Below are 14,684 nucleotides of genomic sequence, written 5' to 3'. Positions count from 1 at the left end.
GATTTAAGTTGTTTGTGAGAGGGAAAGCTCTTAAGGTAACACTGACGATGCAGAAGTGGACCTGTGACCTCCTCTGGCCTGCTGAATCACAAAAATGTCCACTTGATCAGTTTCTCATGTTGGCCTCTAGGTGGCAGTAGAGCTGGACTTCCTGTCTCAATTATCTGGAAGCCATCAGTTTGAAACTTGAAGCTTTATGTCTTGGCTTTAGGCTGTTTCTGTTGGATGTATTGATCCTTCTAATGAATAGATCTAAGATTCATTAGATGCTGAAGATGTTGTCATGTCAAATAACCTTTGTTCTTCAACATACTGAGAAATATTGGTCAGCTTCACACCTGTGGATAAAAACACATCGATGTGCTTACCGGAGATTCATCTGCTTTAAAAAGACTGCAAAATGTACAACTGTACAACTAGGCTATCAAACATCACTTTCAGGTGGAGATACAAACACTGACACATAAAAAAGGAGATACCATTCTACGTATGGTTTATTTTTTATTTTGTTAAAAAAAAGAGAAGGTTCATAAAACTTTCCATTTTATATACGTATTTAACAGATTACAAAATTGGCTTTAAACATTACAAAATATTTCTTAAACTCTGAAATAAACAAATTCACAAAAATAATCTCTATTCCTTATGAACATTAAAAAGTAGTGTACATCTGTCATAAAAACGAAGGAGGAGCGCTAACGAGGGCTTTTGTAAAAAGCAGCAGAGGGCAGATCACCAGCTGTTCGGTTCAACAGCAGGTGACTGCCGACTGAGCTGGACAGATGCAGAAATTCCTCAGAACAAAGTTTTAATTCTGGGAATCAGTGGAGCGTTTGTGGTGCTGTGGAGGAAGATTACAGGACTGTGTGTGACTGTGTGTGTTGGAGGAGTAAACTCTAAATGGATTCTAACAGCTGCACTCACTGAACTTCCAATGCTGGAAAGATGATCATTGAAGCAGACAGCACAACCTCACTGCTGTGTGAAGTTTGTTTGCAGCTGCATGTCAATACAACCGTCAAATTAGTACCAGAACTAACCCAACTTCAACGTCATTAGGTTCAGACAGATATGTGCGGAGGCTTAACTTTTTTTGGACTCGATGACTTAAAAACTTCTGATTAGGGTTGGGTGATATGATGATATACAGCAAGTGAAGTTTTGCCTATCATTTATACTGAGGTACCCATCCCTTTAATATGGCAATATCGGATACGCAAAATTTTTGCATCAATGTGATGTAAAACTTTGATTTATCATGTATTTTATTGATTGGATTAACAAAAATAGACATTTCCAACTGGGGTGTTTTATCCTTCAATGGTTTCTTAATTAAATTCCCAGAATCTTGACAATATATCACCATATATATTTTGCTAAAAACAACATAAAATGACAGACATTCTCATAGGTTTTACTCCTATTGCCCCCCAGTGCATATCAGTATTAGCTGGCATGGCTGGGAAAACATTAGATAACAGTATGAGTTTGGTAAAAACATCACTGCCTTGTCCTTTATGCAGATATAACACTAAAAATGTGAGGTGTACCTGGGTGGACCGAATTGAAATAAATCTATATGAACGCACAACATTTTATTACTCATAGGGAAATGGTTGCAGTTTTACAAATATTTTTCAGACCAGCTGAAGAAAGATCTGTTTCTAAAGAATAGCAATAACAGGAATGACTCAGTCCATCCCTTACGCTGCCATTTGAGGATCCGACGGCTTACCGTGTATCTGTCTAACGGAGTGTGTGTGTGTGTGTGTGTCTACTGCACAATGTGGCGATACAGACAAAAGCCAAATGGGTGTTTAAGGCATCTGTCAATATAAAGAGGATTATATTTAAAGTCTCTTTACTAATCCGGAGTGGATCTGTCCTGAAGGCCCCTCCTCCAGTTAAGCCCCTTACCGTCCACCTCTAACAGGATGTGATGTAACAGAACAGGGACAGTGGGAGCATCTGCTATCAGTGCATTTGTCCTTTTCACCCCCCAGAGCCCCAGTATGTCTTTTTGAGGCTACTCAGCAAGAACGTCTCTTATGGTGGTAAATCCACCGGTTAACAAACTACAGCTCAGAGGAGAGGGGCTTTATTCCTAACAAAGTGAAGATGGCTTCGTCACTAACTGCCATGATCATTGGGAAGCTGTGAGGATGCTGTGTGCTTCTCCTCCACCTCTGCGAGGGCCCTCTCCAGCTGCTGGATGAGCACCCGCTTCTTGAACCTGCCGCAGAGGAAGGGGAAATTAGAAAGAAGCAGGGAAGGTGAACTACTGAAAACAAACCGGGGGGGGGTGTGTGGAAGTGAGCCTGCTTTTAAATGAAATGACGCACACCATGACACTCCTCCACTGAACACTACATTTAAGACAGTTGAAAATGAGTCATTGTTTCTTACCTGATGGCCTCTTTGATAGCATGCTGGATGAAGTACTTGTGAACATTTACTGGTCCTTTCACCTGCTGCAGTAGTCCGAGTATTGCCTCATAGTCTGAGAAACAACACAGACAGAGATGAAGAGACAGCCACATGTTCCCAACATGACACCTACTTCGACAGGTGAGAACAGAAATGAATGTAATGTGACATACTGGCCAGGCTCATACTCACTTCGCCCAGGTTTGCGGACCTCCTTGATGACCCGTGTCCTCAGCTCTGCTTGGCTGCCATCTAGTGGGGCTATGAATATGGTCTCAAGCGCTGCAGGGTCTGCCTCAGAGCCTTCCAGCTCGCTCTGTGGACTCAGTCGCTCGCAGTTGTGTTTCTCCTCCAGCGGCTGTTCATCTACACAATCCTCCACTAGCCTCTCCTCCACCATGTTGATGTCCTCTCCCTGATCTGCTGCCGCCAGCCCGGCCTTCTGCTCTAGGCTCAGCGAGGATGGGCTCCCTGCTACAGCGTCCAGCTCAGCGGGCCAGATCTCCCCCGACTCAAGCCCAAGAACCCCGTCACCGTTGCTCTCAGTGACCACCGTGCTGTTGCCATCCACTCCTGTGGGGGTAACAAATCATTTAAAACCACTGGTTTTAAGTCAGTCAGTCCTGCATTCCTATGACCAGCACATACAGCATTCCTCTCAGGTACATCTTCATCTAACCTTTGTGCTGTGGGACGGGTTTGAGGAGGTTCGGCTGCCCTGGAAGCCCCGCCGGACTCTTTCCCACTGCCACATGGTTGGTGCCGCCTGGTGGAGTCTGTGGCCGCCGCAGTAACGGGGACATACTCCGCCTTCTCTTCATAGTGACACCTGAGCTGGGGTCGCTGGAATTTCCTCTTTTCTTACTCTGAGGGCCAGCTACAAACTCATCTGCCTCATCGATCATCATCCCCTGAGATACACACGGAGACAGCAAAGCATTAAAGAATGAAAGGACTAAATCTTGGATGAAGACATCTCGCTGTGCAAAGGTGAAGTGTATTGACCAGGATTTCGTGTTGATGTGTTTTCACCTTCTTATCCTGCTTGAAAGGATTCCCAAATGTGTGCAGGCGTTTAGGTTGGTCAGGGTCAATCTCTCTCAGAGGAGACGGCATCATTTTTAGGTACTCCTGATAGTTTCCCATCTGAGCCACTGGGATACTGTGCAGATAGTCTGACAAGCAGAGGAGATGTGATTAGCATCAACAAAACACGACAGGAACTACAGAGGACTTCCTCAGTGTCATTAAAGTTCATTGAATGACTGCCTCCAGCCATGCACGTCTCAGTGCAGCCTTTGGACAAATCTATCTTAACTGGATTTGCTCGATACATTTTTTTTTGCATTTATATGTGAAATGTTCTTAGAGTTGCATTTCAAAGCCACCTATGACTATTTTAAGATTGCAATTAATTGTAGCGCAGCTTTTCCTCCCCCAACAAAAAGCATTTAACCAAACCTCACTTCAACTGTAACAGCGGGACATCATACCTTCGTCTTGCCCTCTGATCAGTTTCTGTGATGTCCGCAGCAAATTGGAGCGCATCCGGGTGAGCTGATCCAGAAGGTTCCGTCTTGGGATGTCGTAGGCATTTCGATAAGCCTGAGGCTTCACATCCTGTGAAAACATCAGCATGTCTAGACAGAGTACACACAACAAACACTGCACCTGCCCTGTTTCTCCTCTAACTGTCCCACCCACACAAAGAACGTCATGCTTTTCACAAATGGCAGTTCTGTCCTACATCTACCTTGTTGAGCAGGGCGATCTGGAAGCCAGCGAACTCTTTGAAGTTGATGTCTACCAGGCGAAGGGGCCCTTCTCCAGTGATTCCCTGCAGCAACTGCTTGAAGTCCCGGCGGTGGGCCAGAGAGAGAGCGCTGGAGTGGTTCTTCACCTTTATGCCAGTTTCTAGTGGAGCCTTCTTCCCCACGGACACAATCAGACGATCTGACTCCATCTTTGCCTTCATGGCAGCCAAACAGGGAGAGAAACACTATGCTTTACAGGTGCCTGATCAAATGCTTCCGTTCAGACTGAAATGACACTTTGGAAATGAATGTTGTTTAGATCACAGACACAACAAAGCATTTTCTGTGTTGATTCTTTACAGTCTTGTCTTTTATATAAATAATGCCACACTTCATGCTTGCGGTTGTTGTACTGTCACTCTTTAACAGCTGTCTGCTGCACTCAAACAATGCAGCATTATGTTTATATCAATCTAAACAGTATAAACACTCCTCTACCACATAATAGAACAAAGAGGAAGAGTTTGTTTTCCTCATGTTCTGGTGACAATGTCACACATAAATTGCATCGGATACTTAAATATTATGAGCATTCATACATTTTTCTTTTAACCATCTCAGCTACAGACATATTTACACAATATTTTCACAGTTTTAGAGAAGACTGCATTGAAACAAGCAACTATACTTGCTCAGTTGATCATAACTGAAGATATATGAGTGTTTTACAATGGTATTCAAATTTACTACTGGGTGCTGTATCTCATGCTTGAGGACACTTAAATCTTTACCTGCTGACTGAGCTTCTTCAGGTAAGAGATTACACTGTAACTCAGGCCACAGTCCATGGTGTCTGCAATAAGATTGGGTGCACCCATCATCCTCAGTGCCTTTTTCAAGGGCTGTCAGAAGAGAGCAAGAGGAAGTGGATGTTAGTTGTATGTAGAAACAATATAAATCTGTGTACTGAATGTTTACTAAAAGCAGCATAAATGACGTAGCATCAGTTTACCAAGAGATAGTATGGAGGCATTGTCTTCAGGTACATCTCAAAAGCCTGCCGCCACTTGAGGTTTGGTTTTAGTTTGTGCACTTTGAACAAATCATCTGAAAGGTGACAAAGAATGAGGGGCTGTGTGAGAATGACATTAGAGCAGTGATACAGTCAGCTGTCCACCTGCACCTCCTCCTGCTGCTGCAGGGCTGACTGATGATCACAGATGAATATTCAGGTGATGAGTCTAAAACAAGCATCTAAACATACACTACCATCACCCTCTACATACCCCATAATGTCTACTTGATGCAAAGCATTATTAACAATAAGCAGTTCATTTTGCTGCTCTGTCATATGCCTTTTACTTGTGACTATGTTTAAAGCTATATATGATTGGAGAGGAAAAGACTGCACATGATGAAGTGACCTAGAAAAGGAAAGCTTTTTAAATTTAATATCAGCTCAGACCTACTGACCCAAAAGTTTTTTGAGGCCACTTTTAAGAAACAGTTTAGTGCCATATGTCCTACCGAGGAGTGGGAGAAGGACGGGGTAGTTGTAAGGCATGACAAACAGGTTGACGCAGGTGAGAGTGGTGCTGGCTTTAAGGTAACCAAATGGCTGCCCCAGGTCATTCTGCTTCGCACTGCTGCTAACAAACACCTGGAAGGGAAAGGGAAATTATAAAGTCAAATAACATTGCGGTTATTGATCCTCCAAATTAAACTTCAGAAAACCTTTGTTAATCCATGCACACTGACAAAGCTTCACAAGCACAATTCATAACAAGATTTCGCATAAAGCTAGCAGCCTTATTATTTCTGGTTTTCAGCAAAGTCCCCCGAGCAACACTAGAGAAGGTAAAAACAACAGAGCCAATGGGTGTGTGAATATCTACCATACCTGCCAGCACATGTGCGGAGACTTCCTTTCCAAAATGTACTGGGTGAGTGGCGATGGTTCCAGTTCATACTTGTCAAAGGGGAGCTTGTCGATCACCATGGGCTCACAGTCCACACAAGAGAAACGCACCACGGGATGTGCGGAGCGAGGTGGCTGCGAGCAGGAGATGGACATAAGTAAGGAAACCGTTGACAGAGATATCTGTGGTATAAACCCATCTGATGTCAAAAGCAACAGATAATGGACATCACAGAAAGAGTCTGCAGAGTTGGAAACCTGATTATTTTGGCTGTAAGTCAAAGTTACTGACTCATGTTAGACAGAGAAAAAGCAGACCGCCAATAAAAGAGACACTGAAAGTGAAAGAAGCTTGTTTAAATGTGTCTCTGCTGGGAGATGTACATCGACAGAGGCACACTCAACACTATAAATAGTAGGAGATAAACAGGATAATGTCAAAGACAGCCTGGAGTGTGTATTTACACAGATTTACCTGCACATGAATAAAACATGCTTGTAAATCCAGTTCATTAAAAGGCAACCTGCAGAAGGACAGACTTAAGGTGTTCTCACTGCTCACCAGGGTAGGAGAATTCTGGTCCGGCCAGAAGGACTCTGGTATGGGCCAATGCCCAACTGGAACCCCGGTTTTTGGGTTCGGTCGCACATAGATGAGTTTGTGGCAGCTGTGCCACGGCTGTGGGCTGAAGGATGACACAGGACGACTTGACTCCACTGAGTTGTCTGTGAAAACAAAAAAAGGTACGATATGAGGCAGAACGCCAATCGACAATCTGCCAACTTGTGAGAAACATAAACAATTAATGGGAATTTGAGAGCAACCACTGTCAAAACCCAAGTCACTGGTATGAATAAGCTTTTCTATCGTTTTCTAAAACTGTTTTTAGCTCTCAAGTACGTCAAATTTTCAGTTTCAAACCTTTTTCTTAAACAAATATAAAATCGCAATCTCTCCCTTTACCAATATGTGTAGAGAATATGTGTGAGAATATGTGTGAGTCAAATGATATGTGTGATAAATATGTGTGAGTCAACTGATCTCAGCAGCTTTCCTCACACGGCCTCAGTCTTCATGCTCCTTTATATTTAGCCAATCCAGAGAATGCACTCAGTTCTGCTTTAATCGTAAAACTGCACTGTGGTGACTCACAGTAAGAAGAGTCTCTTCTGCTTTCAGCTGTTTTACTGCCCACAGAATCTAATTTACTGTATGAAATGTGATGACATGACGTGCTCACAAACTCAATAAAATATGTTCCTTTCAGAGAACGTGAGCCATTTGTCTTATGGGAGGCCTTTTTAACATCAGTTAAACATTGGCATTAATCAGCAGCGGCCACAGCACTTGTACATATCAGCAACTGCTTTTGACTGGTTACAATTCTAAGCCAACATAACTACAATGTCATTTTGACCAGGAGCAATTCTAATTAATGATATCCACAATTCATTTCTCATTCATTTCAGCTGGTCAACTTTTACCACTGACCTCAAACTCAGTTACAAATAACTATCATTCACTTCTGATGTGTTATAATTTCAAGTTGACATTTCCATAATGTCATTTTGACTAGCTGCAGCTGCAATTAACGATATCTAACATTCAAGTCTTGCTAATGGCAATGTTAATTGCAGATATCTACTACTACATTACAGTTATCACAATATCTAGAATTCAGTTCTGTCTCATCAGAATTTAATTATTGACACTGTTGATTACATTTCCACTCGTCACAATCCTTTTTCAATGTGTGGAAATTCCATTGTACATATCAGCAATCGTTACTCTTACTAGCGAAAAAGGAATTATTGATATGTACGATTAAGTTAAAGATATCTGTAAATCAGGTAACGGTAAAGTTGTTGCCTCATGTCCATTCAGCGTGCCTCATCCAAAAACTGACCTTCCCCAACGAGCGGCGGATCCGGCCCCGTCTTCTCAAAATTAATGACAACACCACTTTGAACCTTTTGCACCAGAGACTCCAGACACTGGTTCAACATCCTCTGTGTCCGCACGCAGTACGATCGGCCTGAGAGGAAAGCAGGACGCACAATTTTCCTCTATGACACACTGAACTATGAGAGCTACCAAAAGGTGCACAGACACATGACGATGATGAAAAGAAATCATGGTGTGAAAACAAGCAAGAAAATGCAAAACCTCCAGTGACTTCACACATCTGGGTGATGGCAGACTCATCCGTGGGGACGCTGCCAAGCTGCTCGTTGTCTGGTGTGGCTGCTCCTGGCAGCCTGAGCACCAGCGCAAAGAGACGCTGGTCCCAGCGAAAGGGCTCTTTGGTCAGCTCGCTGCCTGCCAACGGAGAGTTCAGAGGCAGGTGCAGCTAGAGGGCGAAGAAAGACGAGGATGAAGGGAGAGGAGTTTTAGATGTGAAAAACTACCAAAGGTCACCATTTGCAGACTTTTACAAAGCTTCTTCATGTCCTTACAAAGGTTAACCAGACCACTTCACCACAAACAGCACATGGCACTCACCTCATCTGGAACCCCTGAGCTGTGTGTGAGCTTGTTCCCATCAGTGATAGTGATGATCACAGATGGGTCGAGGAAGAAAGGGTTACGGCCCTGAGAGGGAAACAGTAACGTTCAGCAATTAAATCCAACTTCAGTCAAACAGTGGCCCCATTTATTCTCACTAGTCTGCTTTCTTTTCTTAAAGTTCCAAACCAAACACCCTGTTCTGGGCTCCGTGGCTCAAAGAGACTCCCATCTCCCAAAGAACAAGCTGTAACTGGTCTCTCCCATTTATAGTAATGACAAAACACAGGTATACTGTTTAAACACAGCTTCACTTAAACACAGTACTTAGTATGGCACTGGCATCACACTTCTGATAAACCTCCCAGATACTTATATGAACTATGTGTTGCAGCTTGTAATCTTGTGGCTCTAAGCTGCAGTGTCCTTGTGTTACTCGTTAAGGACAGAGGCCTCTACCACTGTGCTGTAGGGGTCAGCCTTGTCTAATTCAAACACACACAGAATGAATTAGTAGACTGACACACACACAATGCACAGAACTTGCATCACTGCTTGAGCGTAGTAATTTATCTCTGCCTTCAAGCAGGGGTTTGGAGGAAAGACGTGCGTGTGGAGCTGATGACAGTGCTAACGGAGGCACGACGGAGTGGATTAAGCTGCCATCAAAAGTCAATATTCTCCGCTTTGTCTCCAGGTGAAGGAAGAAAGAGCTGCCGACAGAGGGCTTTGTCACAATTGCTATCAAAAGCATCATTTATCCAGGAAAAGTCCACATGTGCCGTATCTGTCGGCTGTATCAGGGAAGCCGTGTTTCACTCTCAGATTCTTTGATGGCATGTCCAAATTAATTTTGTCTTGTGGTATCTGCTTTAAAATTCGTTGCTCATGGGCACTTAACTTCTTCCGTTTGTGTTATTTTCAGCTTTTATGGGACTAAATTAAGCTATTTCTAAGGCCTCCTGAATGGTTCTCTTGTTCTGTCTTGTTAACCAATCCACCAATAAGTTATAACAAAAACATAGCATGCCACTGTCTTGTCAGTCTGAGTGTACGGGGGTATCAAAATGTGTACATCTCTTGATTTCAACCACAACCAAAAATGAAAAAGACAAAACTTTAAGAAGACTGCCAAAGAAATGTATAAAAGGATGTTGGCGTCAAATACCTGTCCATAGTTGTCGATGCCTGAGACAAGGCGGTTGAGGTTAAGCAGGTCAAAAGCTGTGCGTAGAGCATGACCTAACGTAGTCAGCCCGGATGCCTGCAGGTTCTTTAGCTCGCACATAAAGGTGGCATGGTTCTCCTTCCAGCCTGCCTGGAATATACACATGGACAGTGTGGTGAATGCACTGCACAGAAAACAGCTATAAAACACAGCAGCAGAGGAGGCCTGAAGTCACAGTGCATGGTGAACAGCCACAAACCAAAAAAAGATCCACACCCACAGATACCCATACTACGTAATTACAAAGAAAAATAGAGGAAGTTTTGTTCACTGACAACCACAAACTTATTCAAGTCAAGCATATGACTACCACCTTTGCAGTTTAAGTCTTAGCAAGCCATTGATTGTGTGCAGCATGGCATAATAGCAACCATAAAATGAGATCAGGTTATGTCAAGCTCTGGAAATAGAAGATAATATTGTTGAAATTCAGGCATATGAGCTGAATGCTGCTCTTTGAGAAAGAGTCTAATTTCATACATGACAAGCATCCAAAAATACACTTCCCACAGCAGCCTGTCCTCTCTCCTGATGGAGATATACTCCCACAGGAGAGGATGTGGGTGTGTAACTGCTCTTGGACTTTTCTCCAGCGGGGTCAAGTACCTTACTGCTACAGCTTCATGCTTAATCTAAGGATGACCTGTAAGCTTACCACTTCCTTTATTAGGAGAGGGAGGGGGAGAGGCGGGGCACACGGAGGCCCTGTTTACACCTGGCATTAACTTGCTTCTTGAGCGATCCGAACATAAGTGGACAGCTCAGAGTACGTCAGTTCAGGTGCAGGTACAGGTGTGAATGCACCCAGGATGCATTGAGATTGATCCCTCAGACCACCCCCAAAAGCGGCCTGTGCAACACTGAAGGATTGCTTGCTCGACTGATGTCCTCTGCTTAAGTGGGCTACGACACACACTGTCTGATTTCCCTTTGGTTCACTGTAAAGCATATTATGTGTTTTAGCTCTTACCTGCCAAGATAAGTGCACTGTCAGTTTCGGCTGATTTCACCATTGAACTAGTAACTGCAATATGTTTGCAAAAAACAAACAAAAAACAACAAGTTGAGTGAGAAGAGGCTTAATAAACTCTGCCTGTCTCTGTCTCACATTCTTAATTGTTTGGGCCTTCTTGTAAAAGTGGCAAACATTGCAGATCAAGTTATTACTTTTTTGTGCAAAAAAACTGTCTGTTTGTCCCAGCATACTGGCCACCAGTTAAACACAGCAGCAGTGTTTGATTTGGTGTTTGCAAACAGAATGGTCAAAGAGGCACTTATTTGCATACGGTATGAAACAGGGAAAATCAGATCGGATCACAAGTGCTCACTTGAGACTCGGACACGCATTCCACTAACAGGTGTGAACTAACGTACTCTGATCAGGCCAGTGGGTAGATTTCAGAGGATCATGAGTTATCATTCCAAAGCCATGATTTTGGTGGGATTTCTAAGCGCAGCGTAACATAAATTATGTTAGGTTCATATCACACAGCCATACAAGCAATATCACTGAGCAGCTGATGAAAAACTGGAGGTGTAAACACATTCACAGGGGTAGTAGAAAGATAATAACCCAGACATAGACCTTTGTGTAGGCTTGGCTGGCACTCAATAATTCAGACTGCAGAATATTTCTATCTGCTTCTCGACCAACCTCCTCTCTCTCCCTCCACATCAACAATTTATTGCCTCTGTAACTGTGCAATCAGAGCAGCCCCATTCAGCATAACCTTGTCCTTTCATCATAATCCTCGATGCACAAAGCAGGCAAAACAACAAAGGAGAAGGCAATGGAGGCAAAGAAAGGAAGAGCTGGAGGAAGAGGAGTTGAGGACAGACTTTACAAAGAGGGAAACGCACTTCAGACGGCAGCTACTGGATGATTTTAGGCGAGGGAGGAGAATCAAGATGTTGGATTATTTTAGTACGATGCTATACACAGGACTATTTTGGTGGGACACATGAAGCAATAGTCCGGACTGGAATACTGCAAGGTCAATGGCTGAATGAAGTAGGAAGCATGACGCGAATGACAGCATCCACCCGTAACAGTTTGTCATGACCCCTGTCCTACACATGCGCCTACTAAAAATTGTGCAATAATGTTTTAAGTGGCAGGGCAGTGAGCTCAAAGTGGTCCATACGCAGGTCAATAAAGAGCCAGAAATAGTCTGACAGATATTTTGCTTGTGCACAGCTTTAAATATTAACACTAAGCATGAATATACGTTTGTTAATTGTAAAAACTCACTATTCAAAGTCCTCTGTGTTGTAGTTACTATGTCTGCACAGAATGTGAAGGTTTGTAGAATTGAATCTTAAAGCACATTAAATATACTGCAGTAAAAGTTCTCTGATACATATTGTTTGATTAAAATCAGATTTGAGGAGAGGGATGCAGTTACTCTTAAAAATAACTCCTGTCCATCTATCTAAAGTTCGGGTAATATCAGTATCATTATGCAGAAAAAAGCATTTTCACTGCATAGTAATTTACTATTAAGTAAAATATAATCAAAGCAAAACTGTATGAAGCCCTAGAATGTTAATAAGAGACCATTCAAATTGAGTACATGAATCATAGTGGGTTAAGTATTTGAATCAACTGTACAAGACAAAACTTCTTATCAGCTCATTAAAAAAATATATATATTTAACACTTTTTTTTTAATTTTACCTGTTCTTTTTCTCAACTCACTTATCCTACATTCTCACTCCAAGAACATGTTTAATTATTCAAACATTTCCTATTTTCTTTACTTGCATTAAAAGTGCATCCCTAATGCCTGGGCATATATGCACAGTCTGACATATTATACTACATTATTATATAGGTTGCATTTAAGTTATCATGAGACAGACCGCAATACTGTCACTTCTGGTCTGGTGAGCTTTAAAAAGCTGCAGCTGTTGGAATGGCCCAGCAAAGTGCACTGAAACTGAACTTTCGAAAACACGAAATGTGGACTTAACTAGTCATTACAAACACCTCTTGACCTGCACCATACCTAATAACATATACCTCGTTACCTCACACCAGAAACTACTATTAAAGACAGTTCTGGCATATTGGAATTTGGTCATGAGGCATGCAAACAAAAAATATGATTCTATATGTCTTCAAGCAGTATTGCCATGTGATACAGTAAGTACTCAGCATATTGTGTTGAGAGCAGTAGAGTGTTGTTTGTAGACAGAGTTAGGTAAACCAAGAGATCTGTTATGCAGACCAGTCCCTGAGGCAGATCATGGACTTCAGGGGTACGAAGGATTGCATTTTATTGGGCATGGAAAGCTCAGTGAGATCGTGCCAGGTCATAAAATATGTCAATAGAATAGTGGTGAGGGCAGCTTTGCTGACAAGAAACCCCTGAAATTATTGCAGTGATTCACAGGTTGTATGATTTGTTTTGCATTGTCTGGATGTGTGTGAATAAAAACTAGAGTGTTTGTATGCTGGGCCATACTGTTCATAATATGACTATGACAAATAATTATCATACGAATAATGATAATTTTCTTCAAGCGAACTCACATAAAATAAATAAATAAATAAATTCTCATGAAGAGGGCTTATCAACTTTCAGACCAGATTGACCAATGGTAATGCATGGAGGATGCAAGGGGAGGAGTGGACGATGATTGGCGGGCTACTTGACCAATCTACACATTGTACTTTCAAAAAAAGAGCAACGTCATAGGCGATAATAAATCTCTCCGCCTCCATCTCAACGCCCGAGACTTTTCTCAACACAAAAGCAAAATGTCCGCTGGATGGTCGGAGGCAGTGCAGCTCCGGGTCTGCGGGTATTTGGAGCAAAAAATTGCCGTTTTTCGCCACCGGGAAGCCGCCCAACACTGACTACAAACCAGAAGGACAATAAAGTCTCAATGACAGAAAAATACGGTCGCCTTGTGAAATGAAAAATTGTATCATGGCTTATTACCTTCACTCCGTATGGTGGATCATCGAATGTAACTAGCATGTACCTGTCGCCTCTACTAGCCGGGTCTCGGGCACGCAGCTGTCAAAAAAGAAAACCAAAACAACATATATTAATTTCGACCAATCTTGCCCAAGGAACCCTAAGCTCTCCAAAGGTACACACTTGCTGAAAAAAGTCGGGGTAAAATCATTCTTTACCTTCATAAAGACCTCAACCGCGCCTTTAGCAACGTCCAGATACGTCGTACCCAAATAAGTGCGCTGATTCATAGAGGCGGACGTGTCTAACAGGAAAAGTAAAATAGGCATTTTAAATGTAAAGCCGCGGCTGTATGCTTTTCTAAAATAACTGTTGTCCACATATGACCTATCGTGCGGCCAAACAGTTCACACATGTGTGTATATATTTGTTATAATAAGCCCCCCCTCCAGAAGAGGGCCGCTGCCTCTGCTCTCTCTCTAGCTGCCTTTCTAGAGCTCTGTCTCAGCTCGCGCTGTTCAACTTCTCCTCCTAACCGAATGGAACGCCCCGCTCCCTCCACTGCGACGCCATTGGCTCAGCCCGATTTCACAAGCCACGCCCTCTCCATATATAAATATATAACGTTCGCGTACAGTACATCCGCTTACCCTTTCAGTTGCGTGAATGCTAAGCGACCGGATATTGAGTACTGTGCATCATTATAAAATAGCCTACGTTAAAACCAGACGACTGATTGGTGTATCTGTATAAATCAAATTTATAGACGTGAAATTTCATGAAATTTGTTGCCAAATCCTTCGCATCCCGCCCCCATCACAGACATACATACACTTCCTCTCGTTTTCTCTGTTTGTCTCTCCTGTCACTCTCTTGCTGCGTTCAAGGCACCTCAAAAGATTCGCTCTTCAGACTCCTCAACACA

General features: G+C 42.7%; 1 protein-coding gene across 1 annotated transcript; it reads right to left on the bottom strand.

The window, feature by feature from the left end:
* Window positions 1-476: 476 nt before the first annotated feature.
* ints6l (integrator complex subunit 6 like) lies at window positions 477-14,260 on the bottom strand. Its single transcript, XM_076739524.1, has 18 exons — window positions 13,978-14,260; window positions 13,781-13,858; window positions 9,774-9,923; window positions 8,603-8,692; window positions 8,267-8,450; window positions 8,007-8,135; window positions 6,662-6,825; window positions 6,082-6,234; window positions 5,709-5,841; window positions 5,194-5,288; window positions 4,973-5,083; window positions 4,181-4,396; window positions 3,921-4,047; window positions 3,460-3,602; window positions 3,107-3,338; window positions 2,620-3,000; window positions 2,407-2,500; window positions 477-2,233 (listed from the first exon to the last, which is right to left on the bottom strand). The coding sequence occupies exons 1-18, from the start codon at window positions 14,086-14,088 to the stop codon at window positions 2,131-2,133; spliced, it is 2,694 nt and encodes an 897-aa protein (XP_076595639.1). The 5' UTR covers window positions 14,089-14,260; the 3' UTR covers window positions 477-2,130.
* Window positions 14,261-14,684: the final 424 nt, after the last annotated feature.

This window comes from Chaetodon auriga, chromosome 9 (assembly GCF_051107435.1).
Source record: "Chaetodon auriga isolate fChaAug3 chromosome 9, fChaAug3.hap1, whole genome shotgun sequence".
Classification (NCBI taxonomy): Eukaryota; Metazoa; Chordata; class Actinopteri; order Chaetodontiformes; family Chaetodontidae; genus Chaetodon; species Chaetodon auriga.
This window is presented reverse-complemented; position numbering and strand designations above follow the sequence as displayed.

Coding starts and splice junctions, on each gene's coding strand:
- ints6l (XM_076739524.1), bottom strand. CDS start 14,088: ATGCCTATTTTACTTTTCCTGTTAGACACGTCCGCCTCTATGAATCAG. Junction 8,136..8,266: donor GATGTGTGAAGTCACTGGAG/GTTTTGCATTTT, acceptor CTTTCCTCTCAG/GCCGATCGTACTGCGTGCGG. Junction 3,001..3,106: donor ACCCGTCCCACAGCACAAAG/GTTAGATGAAGA, acceptor TTACCCCCACAG/GAGTGGATGGCAACAGCACG.